Here is a 17,714-nt window from a genome sequence, read left to right on the forward strand (position 1 = left end):
ACATAAATCCTGAATGATTTTTAATTTTGTTCTCGTCTGGAGAAGTAACTTAATTCTTGTTTGTGAAGGATAACATTAATTTTCTGCTCCGCAGAGGAGTTTGCATATTTAAGAGAAAATTTGTGTAATTAATATTGCTGTACATTCAACAAGCTCATGATCTGTCCTCATAACATTCCTGCTTCATGAAGTAACCATCTTTTTATACATTCACTCTGTCAGATGCTTTTAAAAATACTTGAATAGCACAAAAATTATGAAGAGTCCTACCAGATTTTTTGTTAACTTTAGCCAGATACTAAGCTCATAGTCTTATTTCTTTTTTCGCATTGTGATCAAATAAAATCTTTCTGTCTTATTTCCCCTACTGCATAGGTTATAAAGCACTGCTTGTTTTTTTTTTCTTCCTAAGCAAGATTTTAGTACCAAAGAGGACAGCTCAAATGTTTTAATTATGTCATTTAATATAATAAATAATCTATATATTTTTCATTTTTCTGTGGATTACCCACTTTATCCTGTTATTTGAGTTTATATGAGAGCATATTTGTAATCTTCATATTATGTAGCATAACCCAGCACCACACCTATTCCAATTTGATAGAAATCTTAATATTTTAATCTTTCCAAGCACTCTTGTGTACATGTGTGTCAAAATAGGTTTTTCTGGTCTCTAAGATACAACTTTTCTGTTTGTAATAGTAAAGAGCAGTAATATTAGTTCATTATGCTTATGTAGGTATCATTTCAATATCAGAAGAATTGGAGCAAAACTCTTTAAGTTGCTGTAAATTAATGAAATTAACTTTACCTTCAAATTATTATTGTCTTATCCTGTTTGAGTTGTAATTTATCAAATGATTTGTCTATTGTCAGTAACTCAGTGGTTGGAACTGAAAGGATTCCATTTCAGCCTGGATTGACTGGAACCTAAAATTACATAACTGGGGAAAACATCTGAATTATCTTCAGGAATTTCCCCTTAATATTTCTGCTTTAAAACCTGTTGTACCTTGTTGTGCGATAATGCAGTTTAATCAATATTAATGAAAGTTTTAAGTTTAAGAAGTAGTATTTATGCCCTTTGTAGCACAGTAGCAGAGAAACTGCTCTTCATTTGGACGTTGAACTACTCTGAGTCAGCATAAAATGTTCAGATGCATATGTAGAAAACAAACTATCATCTAAATGCTAAAGGAATTTTAATTATTTAGTTGCACTTGGTTTATACTTCAAAACTGAAGTTATTCTTCTGTATTTAACTATGAAAAGCAGTTTCGTAAATGTGTGAATCTGTGAATCAACTTTATGACTGTTATGCTGTAAGCACAAACACCATTACTCTATTTTTTTTTTAACACAGGCAATCACAAATTCAAGTTGAACTTCCAGAGCTTGAACTTGAAGATGGTGACAGGATTCACCCTTTTTCTGTACAGTTCCCGCAAGGACAAGAGATTGTTCTTTCATCAGATGGCACAAATAAGGAACTAATTTGTCATATCAGTTTCAGATCATCTAGGCCAGTGTCATTTTTAGGGAATATGTTCTTCACCGATGAAGAGGAAAACAGGTAATGTGTGCAATTCAAATTCCTCTGGGGGCAGGGTCCAAACTGACAGAGTTGGATATAAGACACACAACTCATAATGGTTGGGTAAAGGCATACAAGAATCATTCTGAAAAAAATGAAAATGAAATGTAAAAATGTATTTCTTTTTAAAACTGAATTACCATTTGAAAGCATAAAATTCAGCTTTAGTCTCCAAGGTAAGATTCATCTAGGTGGCCATCTTAAGGTCTTATATCTCATTCTGGTAATTCTTATGTCCACTTCAATCTTATCAGATTGCTTTGGAGGGACATGGTCTTGATTCAGCAAATCCCAATGTTTTCTATTACAAAATATTTTGCTTTTTGACAAATACCCTATTAAAATTTTACAATCCATTCCACGCTGGACTTCAAGGTGGTCTGATTTTGGGTTGAGCCAAACTCTTTGAAATTTTATTCCATTGAACCTTTGTCTTATGATTCATTTTTAAAAACAATGAAATATTTGTGAGTGGTTTAGAGTCTGTCTCTTTTCTGGCTTTATTCTAATGGCATCTGGAAGAACTGGTGGTTCTTGCCACCTATTTGCAAATATTTACAAAGTTGCAGTGGAGTGATCTTGCAAAGGATTACTCCATTTTCAGTCCTCTCAAAAGCTTCAGGTGTTCCTCTGGTGACCAAGAATTCAAGAAGAGACATCTTCAGAATAAAGGTAGGGAGACTTCTCAAGGGGGAATTACACTGGAAGTCAGAATTTCATTTTGCTAGGAACCAGCAGCAAACATGCCCCAGTCTTATTTTAAAGAGACGTCCATCTCTGTCTCTGTATATGTCATTCTTCAGTCTTTTGCTCTCCATGTTGTCATGTTGTCTGTCTTTTTCCCCCTGCTCTCTACTGCTACCTTTTTTTTTTTACTGCTACTTTTTTTTTTTTTTTTGGTGAGTGTGTCAGTGTGTCACTTTAAACTTATCTTCTGTTATTATATCTTAACCCTTAATTTTTCCTCCTCTGGTTTTATGTTCTCTTTTTTTAAACTTTTTAGAGCAGGACAGTCTGAGTTTGTATACTCTGAGCTGAGGCATTTCCTTTTCTTTAGTTCTTCTTGCAATATCTGTAATATTGTTGCTTGTTTAGCTTGTTAGGAATCTGGAGGTTACTGTCTATAAGACACAGGCCTGGATAACAAAGCATGGAAAACTGTTGGTGTCTTCTTCCTTCCTCCATGTTGGGCTTTTCAGTGTTTTCTGCACTGCCTTAGAGGGACTTTCTGAAAGCAGCATCAGCAGAAGTGGGCACTATCAAGAGAGAATGGATAAGGGACAGATACGCTTTACGTTCTTATTTATTTATTTGTATATTTCCTCAACTGCAGTCCTGTGCACTATGTCAGAAGGGATTTGAAGTTTTCATAAGTACTGAAATTATTTGGGAGTATAAGCTCTATCTTTGAAAAATACTTAGGAATTTATGTGGTCTAATTCTTGTTAGACCTAAATTCCTTTAGGACAGAACACCTAGAATTTGACAGCAATTTATATGCAGAGTTCATACCAAAATTCATCTGTTTAAAACACCATTTAGTGATGAAGACATATGCAAACATGAAATTCATACATCTTTGATTTTATAGTAGGCTGGGTTTTAAATAACTTTAATGGTCAAAAGCAATGCAGATCTCCCCTGCCCCTAGTAAATGGAGATCAAATCTGTTATTAAGTGTTCTGTGCAAATATAATCGTTCTCAGCATTTGTCCCTTTTGTTCATCTCTCCCCTTGGTGGGATGAATGGGTGTATGCATGAGGAAGAAAGATAGTTATAATTAAAAGCCATTCCCGCAGTTCACGTCTTCAATAAAGCAACTATTTTGAGGGTTAAATATCTCTGCCCTACAACTTAGAATGGACTTTTTCCTAAGCATAAAACTAATTTTTATGTTATTTTGATGAAAGGGTTATGGACCTGTCAGTTATTGCTGCTCACATTGGATTAGTATTTTATATTTTTCTGTATAGATTGTCAGCCAAGAATCTATTTCTTATTAATTTTATTTAGTTCTAAGATTTAATCATTGTGTGGGATGTAATTCATAAATGTGTGCTAAAACTTGCGGTAATTATGAGAAAAGGATAATGCTTATGATGAGGTCTGAAATATAGCTGCTGAGCAGGCACAATATTTAGGTTTAGTAACTGTTTTTATATGATGCACTAGCAGCTTCTCAAACCTTGTTATAGAGAAATAATCCTTTCTGCTGTGTAATAAACTTTTTTCTATATTTGCCATTAAAATGAAATAACGGATACAATCTTCAATTTAGAGGCAAACTCAATGTGTTTTTGAAAAAAAAGATACCAAATAAAAGTCATCACCTTAAAAGGCATCCCTGCTTGTGGAGGTGAAAAAATTCATGCTCAGGAATGCCAAATCATCTTAAAATTGGTGCTGTATTTTAAAACATAGTAGACAGGTATTTGCTAAAGGACAGAACTAATAACATTGGTTTGCCAATGCATATGTGATTTCCTGTCAGGGAGTTGCATGTGCGCGTGGGCTGTAGGAGCAGATGATATAAAATGCGAACACAATTGAATGAAATAGCACACCATCCAAAACAAAGGGATTCTCTGTGTGCTATTATTAAGTGTAGTAATATTATTCATATTGGCTTTTGGAAGAAGTTATTTTTATCATAACCAGAAAGAATTCTTTCCTTCAATTGGAAGTCTAAGTGCATGCTCGATTCTCTAATCCTGACCATATCATTATTATTCTAATAAAGTCTATGATAATTTATCCAGACTTGGGTTTCATTACTACTGTTAATGTTACTGTGTACTTTGATATTCCACTCTATAGTAATCTGTAGCTGCAATTTCTTGTTCTCTGCATATCTACCCTCATTCTCGCTGGCCCACCTCCTAGAGAGACCTATGCAATGCATCCAAACATCAAACCTGATTCAACTAATTATCTAAGCATTTCAACGGTTTGTTTCAGACTGTGTAACTAATGAATTTGAACTGCTTTGTTAATTTGAGTCTTTTAGGAAGACAAGATTTCGGGACCTTCTAGATTTTTAATAATAAAACAATGAAACCTATAACCTTTTATAACACATATAAAAGCTAACTGGTCTTGAATAGGTTCCTGGGTTGTTTAATAGGCCGTGAAATCTCACAGTATCACTTGCTGAAGATGTATTAATTTGTCAGGTATTCTCTCTTTATCTTTCCATTTTCAACATAATAATATGTATATTTAAATGGCTTGAACTAAAATTTTGAACTTCAACTCATATTCTGTGTTCTGGGCTGGAATTAACATAAGCGAGTTAAAAAGTTATTTTCATAAGTTAGTAAAATATTATGTATTCAACTACTTGGAAGAGGAACCTTAACTTCTAAGCAAAACTAATTCCAGCATATTTCAAAGCATGAGTATTGATAAGACAAATACTCTGTTTTGGTACTTTTTTACTTAGGCTCTGCAGTGGTTTGCTTTTCTAAATTCAGGTCTGAAACTTCAGTAGGAATGATTCGCATAGTCCGTATTAATTCCATCTAATGTGTTTTTTTTCTTTAAATCAGAGTGAATATTGGGTAGAGGATAGATATTGTTGAATTTGGCTACTTTACAGAAAACATTTGAAAGATGATAGGCAATCATGTTTTACAGCAAAACCATGCCATATGTAGCTGTAAAAGAAAGGTGAGATAGATGCTTGTCATTTATGCAAGTAATTTACTGTGTGCACAGATCCCATTAAATGGATCATAAGAAAGTGCATTCATATTTATTTAATGACTACCGTAAATGAGAATTTGCAATTAATTTCTAATGTTATTTTTTATCTCTGTTCTCCCTTTTTGCTCCTTTGACTCCAAAGCAGAATAAATGACATTTCCTTACATAGGGCTGATAGGACTACAGAAGTAAAAGATAACATAAAATCCAAGAATATCTTAAGCAAGTATGTAATAAATGTGAAGAAATATTTAGCTATAACACTTATTCCCTCAACTTGAAAAACTAAACCAAAAAAAGCCTCTGTGAACATGGCATGTTTATGTATTTGTCATCTAATTGTTATTATAACTTTTAATTTCCTGATTAGATAAATAAGTTAGTAGGAAAGAAAGTGTTCTGCCATCCTGATTGAAATGACATTTAACTTATTCTTTCTAAAAAATAAATACCAAACAACAGATACATGTTGTGTCATACAATCAAAGGAAATAGTGTTCTGGGCAGCAAAATATCAAAAAAACACGTGCGATGGGTGGATAGATTGCTGTGATCGTTAATGACACAAATGTGCTGAGGTCCTTGCCTCCCACATTCTACAGTTCTCCATTTTCTTTCCCTCTCCCACTGGGAAGCTGGGGAAACAGGCAATTTCTGAAGTTATTCACATTGTTCATGGCTGTAACTTCAGGAAGAGAGTATGTCAGGGATCTTAGCCTCTAATAACAACATGATGCAACTGAGACACAATCACTAAAAGGTACTCAGTTATGAATTGGTTCCATTTGTTTTGATAGTCCCGGAGATCTCAGTGTCTCATGGAGGGAAACAGTACATTCCCTTTTGCTGTTGGGAAATGTGCCTAAACCATGCAGCTCTTTACTAGGCACTGCTGGCAAATGTCAAATGCGTGTATTCTGCTGGCACGTCTTAGAGAATAAGAGCTGTCATTTTCTTTCAATAGCATTTACATTTGGAGAGATCAAGAAGCTAGAAAACATTGGAATTCTTGATATTTGCATGCTTCTTTGCTGCATTCATCTGACCTAATAATATATTGGTATTTTACTTCAGATAGTTGGGAGTGCTTTTGAAAACCAGGATGGTCCAAACCTATTAATCACTCCTGTTCTTTTCTGCGCTTGTGGCTTTCTACCATTTTGATGGTCTCCACTAGCTAAGTGTCTGTTATTCAGGAATTAAGAACTGACATCATTGCTGCTACTAGGAAAAACATTTCCCAATGATAAGTCTTGTATATCATGTGAAACGATGTGTCTGTCACTATTCATTATTATATTTGATATCTGTGGAAACCTGAGCTCCTGCTACAAAGGATAAGGGCTCCTCAATGTTGGGGTGCTCATTTATGAATATAAATGGCAGAGGGTCATCTCATGACTCAGTGCATGGGTCATCTTTTCCTCTCCCTTCCAGTTCTGTCATCTCTGGATCTGTTCAAGGATTTTTGGGCAGAGGGAGGAGGGCAAGTCTTTATTTATTTTTAAACTACAGCTTCTTGTTCCCTGCATCTAGGTTATTCTTTGTTCTTAAAGATCTGTAAAATGCCTCACTCTCATGTCCAGTTTCCTTTTGGCACTAATCAATTCTGCAAGCAGTTTGTTTTGTTCCCTAAACTAGCAATGTGAACTTCCCTTAAATATTTTTTTAATTTACCCAAGCAATGTTGCTACAGAAAGTTGTCAGATCCCAATGCCTTTGGATTCTTTAGAAATTGTTAGTGATATTCTGGATCTGTTAATGAACACTGTTGAAGAAGAGTTATTTAACTATGCCTGTATTTCTAGAGCATTTGAGGCACACTGATACAAAACCAAATCCCTTATTTCTACTTAGAAAATGTCTGAAATGCTATAGAGCAAAATAAAAAGGTTAAATATAGTACAAGGCTGCACTGCCATTAGCAAGATCTTGACAGACTAGAGAAATGGGTGAAGAGGAACAATATGAAATTCAATAAAGGCAAGTGCAGGGTCCTGTACCTAGGGAAGAACAACCCCAGGCACCAGTACAGGTTAGAGGTTGACCTGCTGGGAGGCTGTGCTGTGGAGAAGGACCCGGGAGTCTTGGTGGACAAGCAGCTCTCCATGAGCCAGCAGTGTGCCCTTGTGGCCAAGAAGGCCAATGGTATCCTGGGGTGTATTTGAGAAGGCCATGGTCAGCAGGTTGAGGGAGGTTATCCTCCCTCTTTACTCTGCCCTGGTGAGGCCACATCTGGAATATCATGTCCAGTTCTGGGCACCCCAGTTCAAGAAAGACAGGGAACTGCTGGACAGAGTCCAGTGGAGGGCTACAAAGATAATTAGGGGACTTGGAGCTCCTCTGTTATGAGGAAAGGCTGAGAGCTGGGTCTTTTTAACCTAGAGAAGAGAAGACTGAGAGGGGATCTCATCAATCCTTATAAATATCTAAAGGTTGGATGTTTAGAGGAAGGGGCCAGACATCTTTCATTCTAGTATAATAACACAGACTTTTATATTATTTAAGTTAAGCTCTGCTGCAAATACAGAACAAATGGATTGCACAAGACTTACAGCTTTGTACCCTCACTTCATCAACGGTGTTATAAATAAAGGTCAGTGATACAAGATGATTTTAAGCACATGCAGAATGTACGTGTCTTTGTAATCTATTTACCATATTTGTATGGAAATATGCATGATTTTGTGTCTCATGCCCTATATCTCAGTGCCTGAAATGTGTACGATAAATATTTAGCTGCTAGCACTTTTGTTTCTTCTGCATGAATATGCTTCCTTATGAATGGAGTGTCATCTTTTGAAACAGATAAATTTTTTAACTACTGACTCATTCTTCTTGAAGTTTCCTTTCAAATCCCACTTTTGGGAAAATACCATATTAAAATACCTAATGATGATGAGTAGACAGGTGACCAATAAGTGAGTTGATATTTATTATCACAAAATGGCTGAGGTTGGAAGGAGCCTCCAGAGATCATCTAGTCCTCTCTTCAAATCCCCTCCTCAAATCAGAATCAACACTGTTGTCCAGTTGGTTTTTGAATATCTCCAATGATGGAGACTGCACAACTCCCTGGGCAGACTCTTCCAATGTTCAGCTACTTTCATGGTATTTTTTTTCTCTTATGACCAGATAGAATTTCCTGTATTTCAGTTTGTACCCCTTGCCTTTTGTGCTTTCGCTGAATATCACTGAGAAGAGTTTGGCTCCATCTTCTTTACTTTCTCCCATCAGATATTTATACATGTAGATGAGATCCCCCTGAGCCTTCTCTTCTCCAGGCTGAACATTCACAAGTCTCACTATCTCCCCATATGGCAGGTTCTTCAGTCCCTTCTTTCGTCCTTGTGGTTCTTCGCTGGCCAAAGTCTGCTCTTCTGAATTCTAGGGTTGTGATATGGCTTTTTGCCTTGTTTCCTCCTTCTGGAATCCTGAACCCCACCATCTCATGGTTACTGCAACCATGGTAGAACAATGGTTACAGGAGCTAAATCCTTGCTGTCAATATCAGCTGCAGAATCAGTAGCTGGCTAGCAGGATCCATCCACTCATCCTCAAGTTCATTTCTCTCACCAGCATAATTGAAGAGAAGACCACCTGTGCCCCATTCCCTTGGTCATTGTCCCCAAAGCTGTGCAGTCATGCCTGATATGTTCCAGGTCTCCCCATCAACTTCACTGGTGCTCATGTGGAAAGTAGCAGGACCGAGGGTCAGACAAGCTACATTGGTCTCTCAACAGCATCCTGGATCAAAGCCCCAGGCAATCAGCACACCTCCCTAGATGAAGGGTCAGGTTCGCAAATGAGGTTCTCTGTCCCCTGCAGCAGGGATTTACTCACTACTATCACTTGCAGTTTCCTGATGTTGCTTCACAGCTCGTGCTCAGCCAGCAAAGGTTCTTCATTGTCCAATCTTTTTTCATCTTATGAACACTCTGAAGCTTCTAAATTTATTTATTAAGAATATATTTGCATTGCGTTTGGTATTGGCTGGGTGTATTCATTTCTCTTACTATAATACCACAGCAGCCAAGAAGACATGCCCTTGTTGGATTGTTAGCAGCATGGAACAGGGAGGAGCTTCTCTTGTAGCAGCACTGTGAGGTCTGAGACATTTATTTGTACACAAATGTTCTGTAGCAATGGCTGTTATGGTCTAGATTGTGCAGTAGTATCTTTGCTTTGAGTAGTATCACTCATTGAATTTGGATAACTAGTTAAGATGTACTGCAGTTGTTCTCAAGCCCACTTTTATGTGTTTCATTACTGTGTAAAGTAGAACATGAATGAAGATTTGGCATATGGCCAAATCTCAAATCAGCATTGAGGATGGAGATGACTGAGGTGCTCACCTAAAACTGAGAAAAGTTAACTGAGTCCAATAATACAGACATCTCAGTTGCTCTCATATAACTTTGAGAGCTATGTCTTTCATTAACCTTCATACAGCTTTCTTCCATTCCTGCCCCTAATTCTGTTGTCTGAACTTAACCTAACACATGCCTGCAGAGTATTGAGATTTGTCGTTTATCACAGTAAAGTCACGATTTGGAAGTTGGCAAACTTTTCTGTGTTGTAGTTACTGATCCTGTTGGTAAAGGTAGAAAAAATATTATGCTCTGACACCTGGTTTGGGCATGTACAAATGTATATTTTGTACATATAGATCAATGTAGGTCTACCTCTCATAGCCATCTGTCCTGCTGCTGAGATTTTTTGCTGAATAAAAGCAGAAAGCATGAAATTAGCTAGAAATACTATGCTACAAGGTAGAAAGTGGCCAAGGCACTTGCCCCACTCCAAGGCAAGTGCCAATAGGATTGACATATCCTAAGAACAAACCAAATATTGCAGAGCTGGATTATTGATTTAAATAACTGTTAGCTATGAAATTGGTATGCAAATGTGAATATTTACAAGTAAGAAAGATGGCTATGGATTTTGTTGGAGCCTTTCTTTATTCAATGAAGTTCCCCTGACAGTGGTATCTAAGAATGTTGTGTTTGGAGAAGGAAGTATGAAAGAGGAAAGAAAAGCTACTTTCTAGTATTTTTAAAATATTTCTGTTTTCCTTGATTATGTTATTCTGTAACAAAGCAGTAGAAGCTAATTATGTCATATTATAAATTAATCTGGAAGGTCTTGTGATATCTTTTAATATTAATCTAAATTTAACTTAAATTGGAATTTATCCTTCAATATGTAATTTAAAGAAAATAGAAAATATTTTCTTTTATTCTGTGCAAGGTGTATTTTCAATATGCGTATTTCTCGACATACTAAAGCAAGATGGATATCAGCATGCTGTTTGAATTATTAAAATACAGTTTTCTTTGTGTTTTTGACAGCTTACTCAAAATAGCTAATTAATAATATTGTTAGTTAATAAGTTAATATGGAGTAAAAAAATAGCTATGTAATGACAAAGAACTAAGCTCAGTTGAATTATCTGTTGGTTGCAAGGAGCTAAGCATATACAGATGGCTAACAGGGATCCATCGATGGCAATAATTTACTTGCTGACTGCACCCCAAGAGACTGAGGTGAAGTATGAGGTTAAAAGGTGGATTGCTACACATTAATATGGCTACTACAGACGGTACAGGTACTCTAGTGAACATTGGAGCATGTACATCAATTTCTATTATACTTTAGCAATTGCAGTCGATATCTCATTGTTTTTAAATTGAATCTATTTATTTCTAAATATTTATTTTGAGATTTCTGTAAAGTCTTATAGAATAAACATTAAATCAAAATAGAAGTTGCTTTTCAAGAAAACGTCTCCTGTCAAAAATTATAGCATATATTTAGCAAGTTAGCAGTCTCCTTTAGGACACTCATAAATGTCAGCTGTAGTTTTAATTGTTTTTTTCTTTTCAGAGGGACATAGTTCATTTATTTCACAAAATCTCTGCTAACTCTTGGACTTTCAGATTAATGAGACATCCATGCTCATAGTAAAACTATAAAGTGGAAATACTATACTAAACTTCACCATTTTGGCATGTGCAGTCCCATCTGTGTACTCTCCTATTGAACCAGAATAGAAGAGAAAAGAAGTTGTCCAGGCACCTTCATTCTGTCTTTTATTCTTCTGATGAAATATCTTGATTACAATGGCTAAATAGAAAACTGTCGCTTTTGTACTTTGTTTTGAACAGGTTCTCAATACAAGTTGCAGCAACGGCAGAGAATTGCCTTCTAACTTTATACCCGTATTTGGCATTTCACCGCTCTGATCAGCAAATTATCTTGAGAAGCAGTAAGCAGTCACCATTCTACCTCTTCAAATTATATTATGTCTAGTAGTATTATCAGTGTTTTCAGTGTGATAACAGGGATGTTATCATCAAGATAGGTTTTTTTTCTTATTAATTGCAAGGGGATACTGTAATTCAATTTTTAAAACAGTTTAATACTTTCTGTTTTCTTGTTGAAAATGAGGAAAACTTATATAAATTATTAGGTAATGTTTATTGAAAAATTTCAGACAAGCCTAAATCTTACAGAATGTTTTGTGAAGTTTTTAAAGTATGATTAGATAAACCAGCCCAAATGATAGAAAATAAATGAACATAATTTAAATTATATTGACAGAGAGTGATCATCAATAATTCCTAGGACAGCAGTTGGATTATGTTTTGAAGAAAGCCACACGACGTTATGATTAAATGCGATCATTATCTGCCTGTTGGGAATGGTTTTCAGGTTTTTTTAATCACTGTCCTTGAAGGCTGGAGAACACAGCCATATTTTAAGGCCTAATAAAAGCCCGCAATTAGAGACTAGAAATATTTTTATCTGCAATGCACCTCTCTGCCTGCCTCCCTCTGCCTGCCTCTCTGTCTCTACATCTCTGCCTGTGTGTGTCCCTCAGGCCCCATCTCTGCCTGCCTCCTGCCTCCCCCCTTTCTGCCTCCCTCAATGATCTGTAATCTCTTCATGTGTAGCTGTGCTTATGGGAAGAGATTAGGATCATTGTATGATTTGGGTTGGAAAAGATCTCTGGGGATCATCTAGTCCAACCTTCTGCTCAAAGCAGGTTCAAATATAGGGTAAATTATTATATTTTTATAGTTGTTGGGAGCTGATATATTTTGATGAAATAGATGAGTTTTTTCGGGAAAGCAAGTAATTCCTTAGGTCTGAAATAATAGATTTAGCTTTGAAGACTGTGAATTCTAAGACTTCATTAACTTAAAATAAGTGTGTTACTCAGACTAAGAGAAAAGAGAGTTGGTACTTGTGAAGTTGAAAAAGGGATTAGCAAGAAGACAGGTAATGATTTTATTTTTTTTCCATATAGAAGATAGGTATAGGTATCATACTATTCATGGATCATAGCACAATTAAATGAAGATAGGAAAGGGGGAAAAGTGTTCTCTCTTGTAAATGTGTGTTTTTTAAAATTATTATTATTATTTTTTTGTGACCAATAGATAATTTTTGCAAGCTTGTCTTTTGAAGATGCTTTGTAGGTTTCCCTTCATGATTAAGCCAGAAATGGAGTGATGATTTTTTAAGAACTGATCTACCATTAATAATGGACTGTTTCTGTCCTGTATTGATTGCTTATCGGTTTGTTCACGCTATCAGTTTTGAAGCAAGTCATTACCACTAAATTCCTTGAGTTTATTTTATGTGGTTTTGTGTAGACTGTTTTGGTGCAGAATGCTGTTTAATGTGACCAGATCACGTATATACAAACAGTGGCTTTCAAAGCTATTCATGAAGGCTTTGTTTCCATATATCTGACACCATGACACCAGAGATAGCTAGCAGAGGGTCCTCTACTCCTATCATAGGCCAACATGAGAATGTCAGAACATACGTTCTGACAGAACTGGTGGATTGATAAAGCATACTTTTGAGTTCAGTTTGTAGAATATGTGTTGTTGAGTCTGAAAGAGCTCGATAATGGTATGCTGAGACTCATTACAGAGTGTGATCAAAAATTCCTTAGGACAATTTTGTTCATGACTTAGAATTCATGAATTAGCGCTGTTCTGATAGGTGCTTTTCAGCTAGTGTGAAGACCCATCCTGTAAAACATACTGTTAATGGGGAAAAAATATGCAGGTAATTCTTTTCATCCCTGGTCTAATGACCAAAGTGAGATTTTCATCCTGAGTCAAATGAGAACTGTTACTTGATTAACTGAAGCACAAAATAGAAAAATATAGAAGCAGATACCCATTTATAAACTGTTAGAGCACAGACAATAAAATATGCTTTCTCAACTACAGCTTGTAATCTTGTTTTATAGACAGTAAAGACTACAGTAGTGGAGAAGTTGTTCTGCATCCGTGTTATACTCCACAATCACTTTCCCGTAGTATTTCTTCAAGTTCCTTTGGTGCAACCACTGACTCAACCTATGAAGATTCTCAATCATCAGGTATGGTGCAGCTGTTCACTTTAAACACTTTGCTCTTACACTGCTCTTACAACTGCTTTTCAGCTTACTGCTTTAAAGAGATATGTTTCTAATTTGTAAGCTTTGACTGAAATGCTTCTGCTCATATAATCAATGAATATTGGGGAGGTTGTCCTCTCCTGTGACACCATGGGAAACCTGGCCTAAAGTACAGAAGCAGAAAAAACTCTCCTTCCTCTTAGCAGACTAAGTAGAAGGGAAATCAATGAAAATATTAAAAAATCCCAAACAAAACAACAAACAAAAAATTTCAAGGTCCCATTTGCCATAACATGTCCATGGAGGAGCCAGCAGAAAAATAACTACTGAACAAACCTAAGGGATTAGTTGCTAAAGGGGACAGAGTTTCTGTAGTCATGAACTAACCAATCATATATGCTCTGTAAATATGCTATATTCTGCAAAGGTCCGGTTCTATGCTCAGGTTAGACTCCAACATTTTTATTGCATTTATCAAGTAGTGTATATTAAAAAAAAAAAGTCAATGCAATTCAGTTAAGGTGCTGTTCTGTATGAACTAAGAGTATCTTCTGTAAGGTTGTCAGTTGACTAGTATCTGAGGCTGTTGATGTCTTTCATCTTTCAGCTGCTAGTTTTCTAACTAGGAAGTTAGAACAGCAGAAGTTACTGTTGCTGTTCAGTCACTGTTACGATTCCACTCTTGCAGATCTGCTGATGTTTGTGTGATCATTGTCTAAGGTTTTGCCAAGACAAATAGGAGTAGTTAAACAGATTGAATACTAGCTCTTTACCAACAGGATTCATTTTTATTGGAATGATGTAAGAAGGCTTCAAAAGAGCAACTCAGTTTCAGATCTGAAAAGGCGATAACCTCTGGCAAAGGTGGCAGTGGCAAGATGGGGAAAATAATCTTTTCAGCTGGCAGAACTGCACAAACTCGGATCTGACTGCATAATGATCATATAAAGGATGAGTCTCTTTTCTCCATATTGTATTGTTTTTCTTCTAAAACCCTAACACGATTTTTTTTTTTATTCAGTCAGATTTTTTCAATTAGTTTGTTTTATTTTTGCATCATTTAATGAAACATTGAAACTGCAACAGTGGTATTAAAATACAACTTCAAGGACAGAATCATCTAAGTTATCTGTGCTATGCAGAAAAGTGTTCTTTGTTTTCTTAGTTATCTTTTATGCAATAATATTGTTGTTGATGTTATTAACAACTAGTAGTTGTTAAAATATATAATCTAAGTTTTGACCAGGTCAGAATTTGGGAGAGAGAAGGCCTAACAGATGGTAGAAAAGTCCAAGGGCTTATAGACTGGGATGTAGGGTTAGCTGTACCTATACAATACCTGATAAATTGTTTGAACACGTCAGTTACTGAGCCATGCTATGTGATTGGGGTGGGGAACTAGCAATGACTAGCTGGTAAAGCTATACCTACTAGAACTGTATGTAAGACTGTTTCTTTAAGATTGTTTGTGGGTTTGTAAGCCATGCCTGAATTAATTTTTTCTGATTGGGTAATACTTTTTTCTTTAAGTGAAATTAGATTCCAAGAATATAATTTGTTCTATTGCCAAGATGCATACATGTCACTTAAATGGTTTATTCCTGAAATAAGTTGGTCATTCATTGTCTGACACTTTTTTTTGGTTCTGAAAACAATTGTGTGTTAAAAAATAATTATTTTTGTACTAGACAAAAATAGGGAAATACGGAATTTTTCTGGATTTTTGTTTTGTGTATCATTCAGAGTCGGATACTACTTCTGAAAGTGAGAGTGATGAAAAGATGAGTGAAGAGAGTGAAGCTTTCTGCCAAAGTGACGGGAGAGAAAATAAATTTGAATTATCATTTTTTCCTGATGAAGATAAAGAGGAGTACATCTTCTTTCAGAAAACCCTAACTGCTGTTAAGAATTGGTTCACTCTCTTTGGTTGGTCTAAGGGACAAAACCCTATTTCAATACCATATTCACTAAGACGGTAATTCATATCTGCCTAGAGCTAACTTATGTCTGCCTAATAAAATGTTAATGTATATACTAACGTGTTTTGGATGTGATCTGAGGAATATAAACACATTCTAATACACCCTTGTATATTAAAATTGTAGCATCTGTGTGCTCTTTATAAGAAAATGTCACTCAGATGTTATTTTTCATTTTCTAAAATATATTTCCAACTATGATGCTCTGATATATCATAATGCAGTGTATGTTAAATATGCAGTTCAAACTATATGTCACCCTCTTAACTGAAATTGATTCTCCTCCCAGAATGAACATAGTTCTAGCAATTGTCCCTTCTTTGGCGACATAAAAAGTGTTTTAACAATATGTCTTTTTTCCTCCACATACTCTGATGATCAAGAAACAGATGGGAAAGCAAATTTCATATCATGAGTCTTGCAAACACCCTGGAAATATATCAGTCTTAATGGCATCACTTAGTTGACCTTATCTAGCTTGCTACTAAATAATGAAGAAGCCAATCTCCTGGGACACAAACACACAGACATTTATAAACACGATAGAAATCAAAGTTATGTTTGGCAGAAAGCAGTGACAAACACAAAATTTATTTATTAAATATTTCACATAAATTTATTAAATATTCCATGCAGTTCAAAATTCTTACAGTATTATGAAAGTTGTGTAAAAAGGAAAAAGCGCTATACTTTTCAACCTTCTTGCTGCTCTTTTTACTTCATGGTTTATTAAATTTATCATCATTATATATATATAAAAAATATATATAAATAAAATGTTAGCTCATTTTGTGCACTAAAAAGAATAATATCGGAAGTTTTTTCTCTCTTAGTGATGTGTGTAAAGTCCAGATGACCTCTTCAGATGAAAAGGTTTTTAAGCAAAACCTCGGCAAAGATACTAAGACTGTTTATGACATGTTATTCCATCTGAGTGGACAGTTGTTACCAGGCATTACATCGAGGCAGTCATTGCCCCTTGATCCAGTTGAACGAATGTTACAGCTCCACTGGCAGCATTCTACATTGCTTGCTTTCCTTAAGTAAGTACATGTATTACAAAATATGCATGCATGCATCTTTTCTTTCCACTTTTTTAATTAGCATAGTTCAAACATAATTCCAACTGAACAATATATACAGTAGGTTTAGGGTTTCCTTTATACTGTATCTGTTTTGATCTAAGATTTATGTATTATAAATTTAATTAATTTTTACCAAGGTTATCCTCTGTAGTTTACACTAATTGAGGTGTCCTTTGATAGGGTTATATCCAACACAGGAAGTCCACAGGAACTCTGCTCCCTTAATTGTGAAAGAAGATGACTCTCAACCTCATTCCTTAGACTCAGTAGATAGTCAGATCAGCTTTGTCATTAATGATCTTACTATTCCACTGATGCTCTTTGTCCTGTAATTACTGGCTTTAGCAAAGTTTTTGTAGACTGACTTTGTAATCTATTAGTCTTTCATATTAATAATATGCCAAGAAATGGAAGCACTGCTCCTGCTGCTGAACAGATTTAGCTATTAGCTACCTTCATTGATAATCTTATCTTGTCACATAATATGGAACAACTGTCAAAGATGGTGCAAATCAAAAAAGGTTAATAAAGTCTTCTTCATCCTTCTTGGCTGTCACTGCTGTGAAACAGAAGAAAATGAACTTCAGAGAAAGTCTAATGTCATGAAATCCTCTGCTTTTTAGCATCCTCACCTAGTGTTCAAGAGGCTGTAAAGCCATTTAAAAACTGTCTTTTATATACTATTCTAAATACAAGGTTTTGATGTGAGAATAACAGCGATGATAGTTGTACTCGAACTCATGAGACTAATGCATACTGCTCCAACAACACTGGACCTTTATTTGCAACTTTCTTGTATATCGGTTTTATTAAAAAGAGGCAGAATAGCATTCTTCTGTGCATCATAGATAATATAGTGGCAGATCACTTGGAGGAGCCATTGCAGCAGTGGCAGAACAATATCTTTGTCTTTCTTGAATGAAGAGCA

General features: G+C 35.5%; 1 protein-coding gene across 1 annotated transcript in view; it reads left to right on the plus strand.

The window, feature by feature from the left end:
* The window catches only part of CFAP47 (cilia and flagella associated protein 47), a 362,349-nt gene that overhangs the window by 58,752 nt on the left and 285,883 nt on the right, over positions 1 to 17,714 (plus strand). The window contains 5 exon segments of the mRNA XM_054819861.1: positions 1,364 to 1,573; positions 11,468 to 11,568; positions 13,573 to 13,704; positions 15,466 to 15,697; positions 16,535 to 16,744. Of these exon segments, the coding sequence (XP_054675836.1) occupies positions 1,364 to 1,573; positions 11,468 to 11,568; positions 13,573 to 13,704; positions 15,466 to 15,697; positions 16,535 to 16,744 (885 nt within the window).

This window comes from Grus americana, chromosome 1 (genome assembly GCF_028858705.1).
Source record: "Grus americana isolate bGruAme1 chromosome 1, bGruAme1.mat, whole genome shotgun sequence".
Lineage (NCBI taxonomy): Eukaryota > Metazoa > Chordata > Aves > Gruiformes > Gruidae > Grus > Grus americana.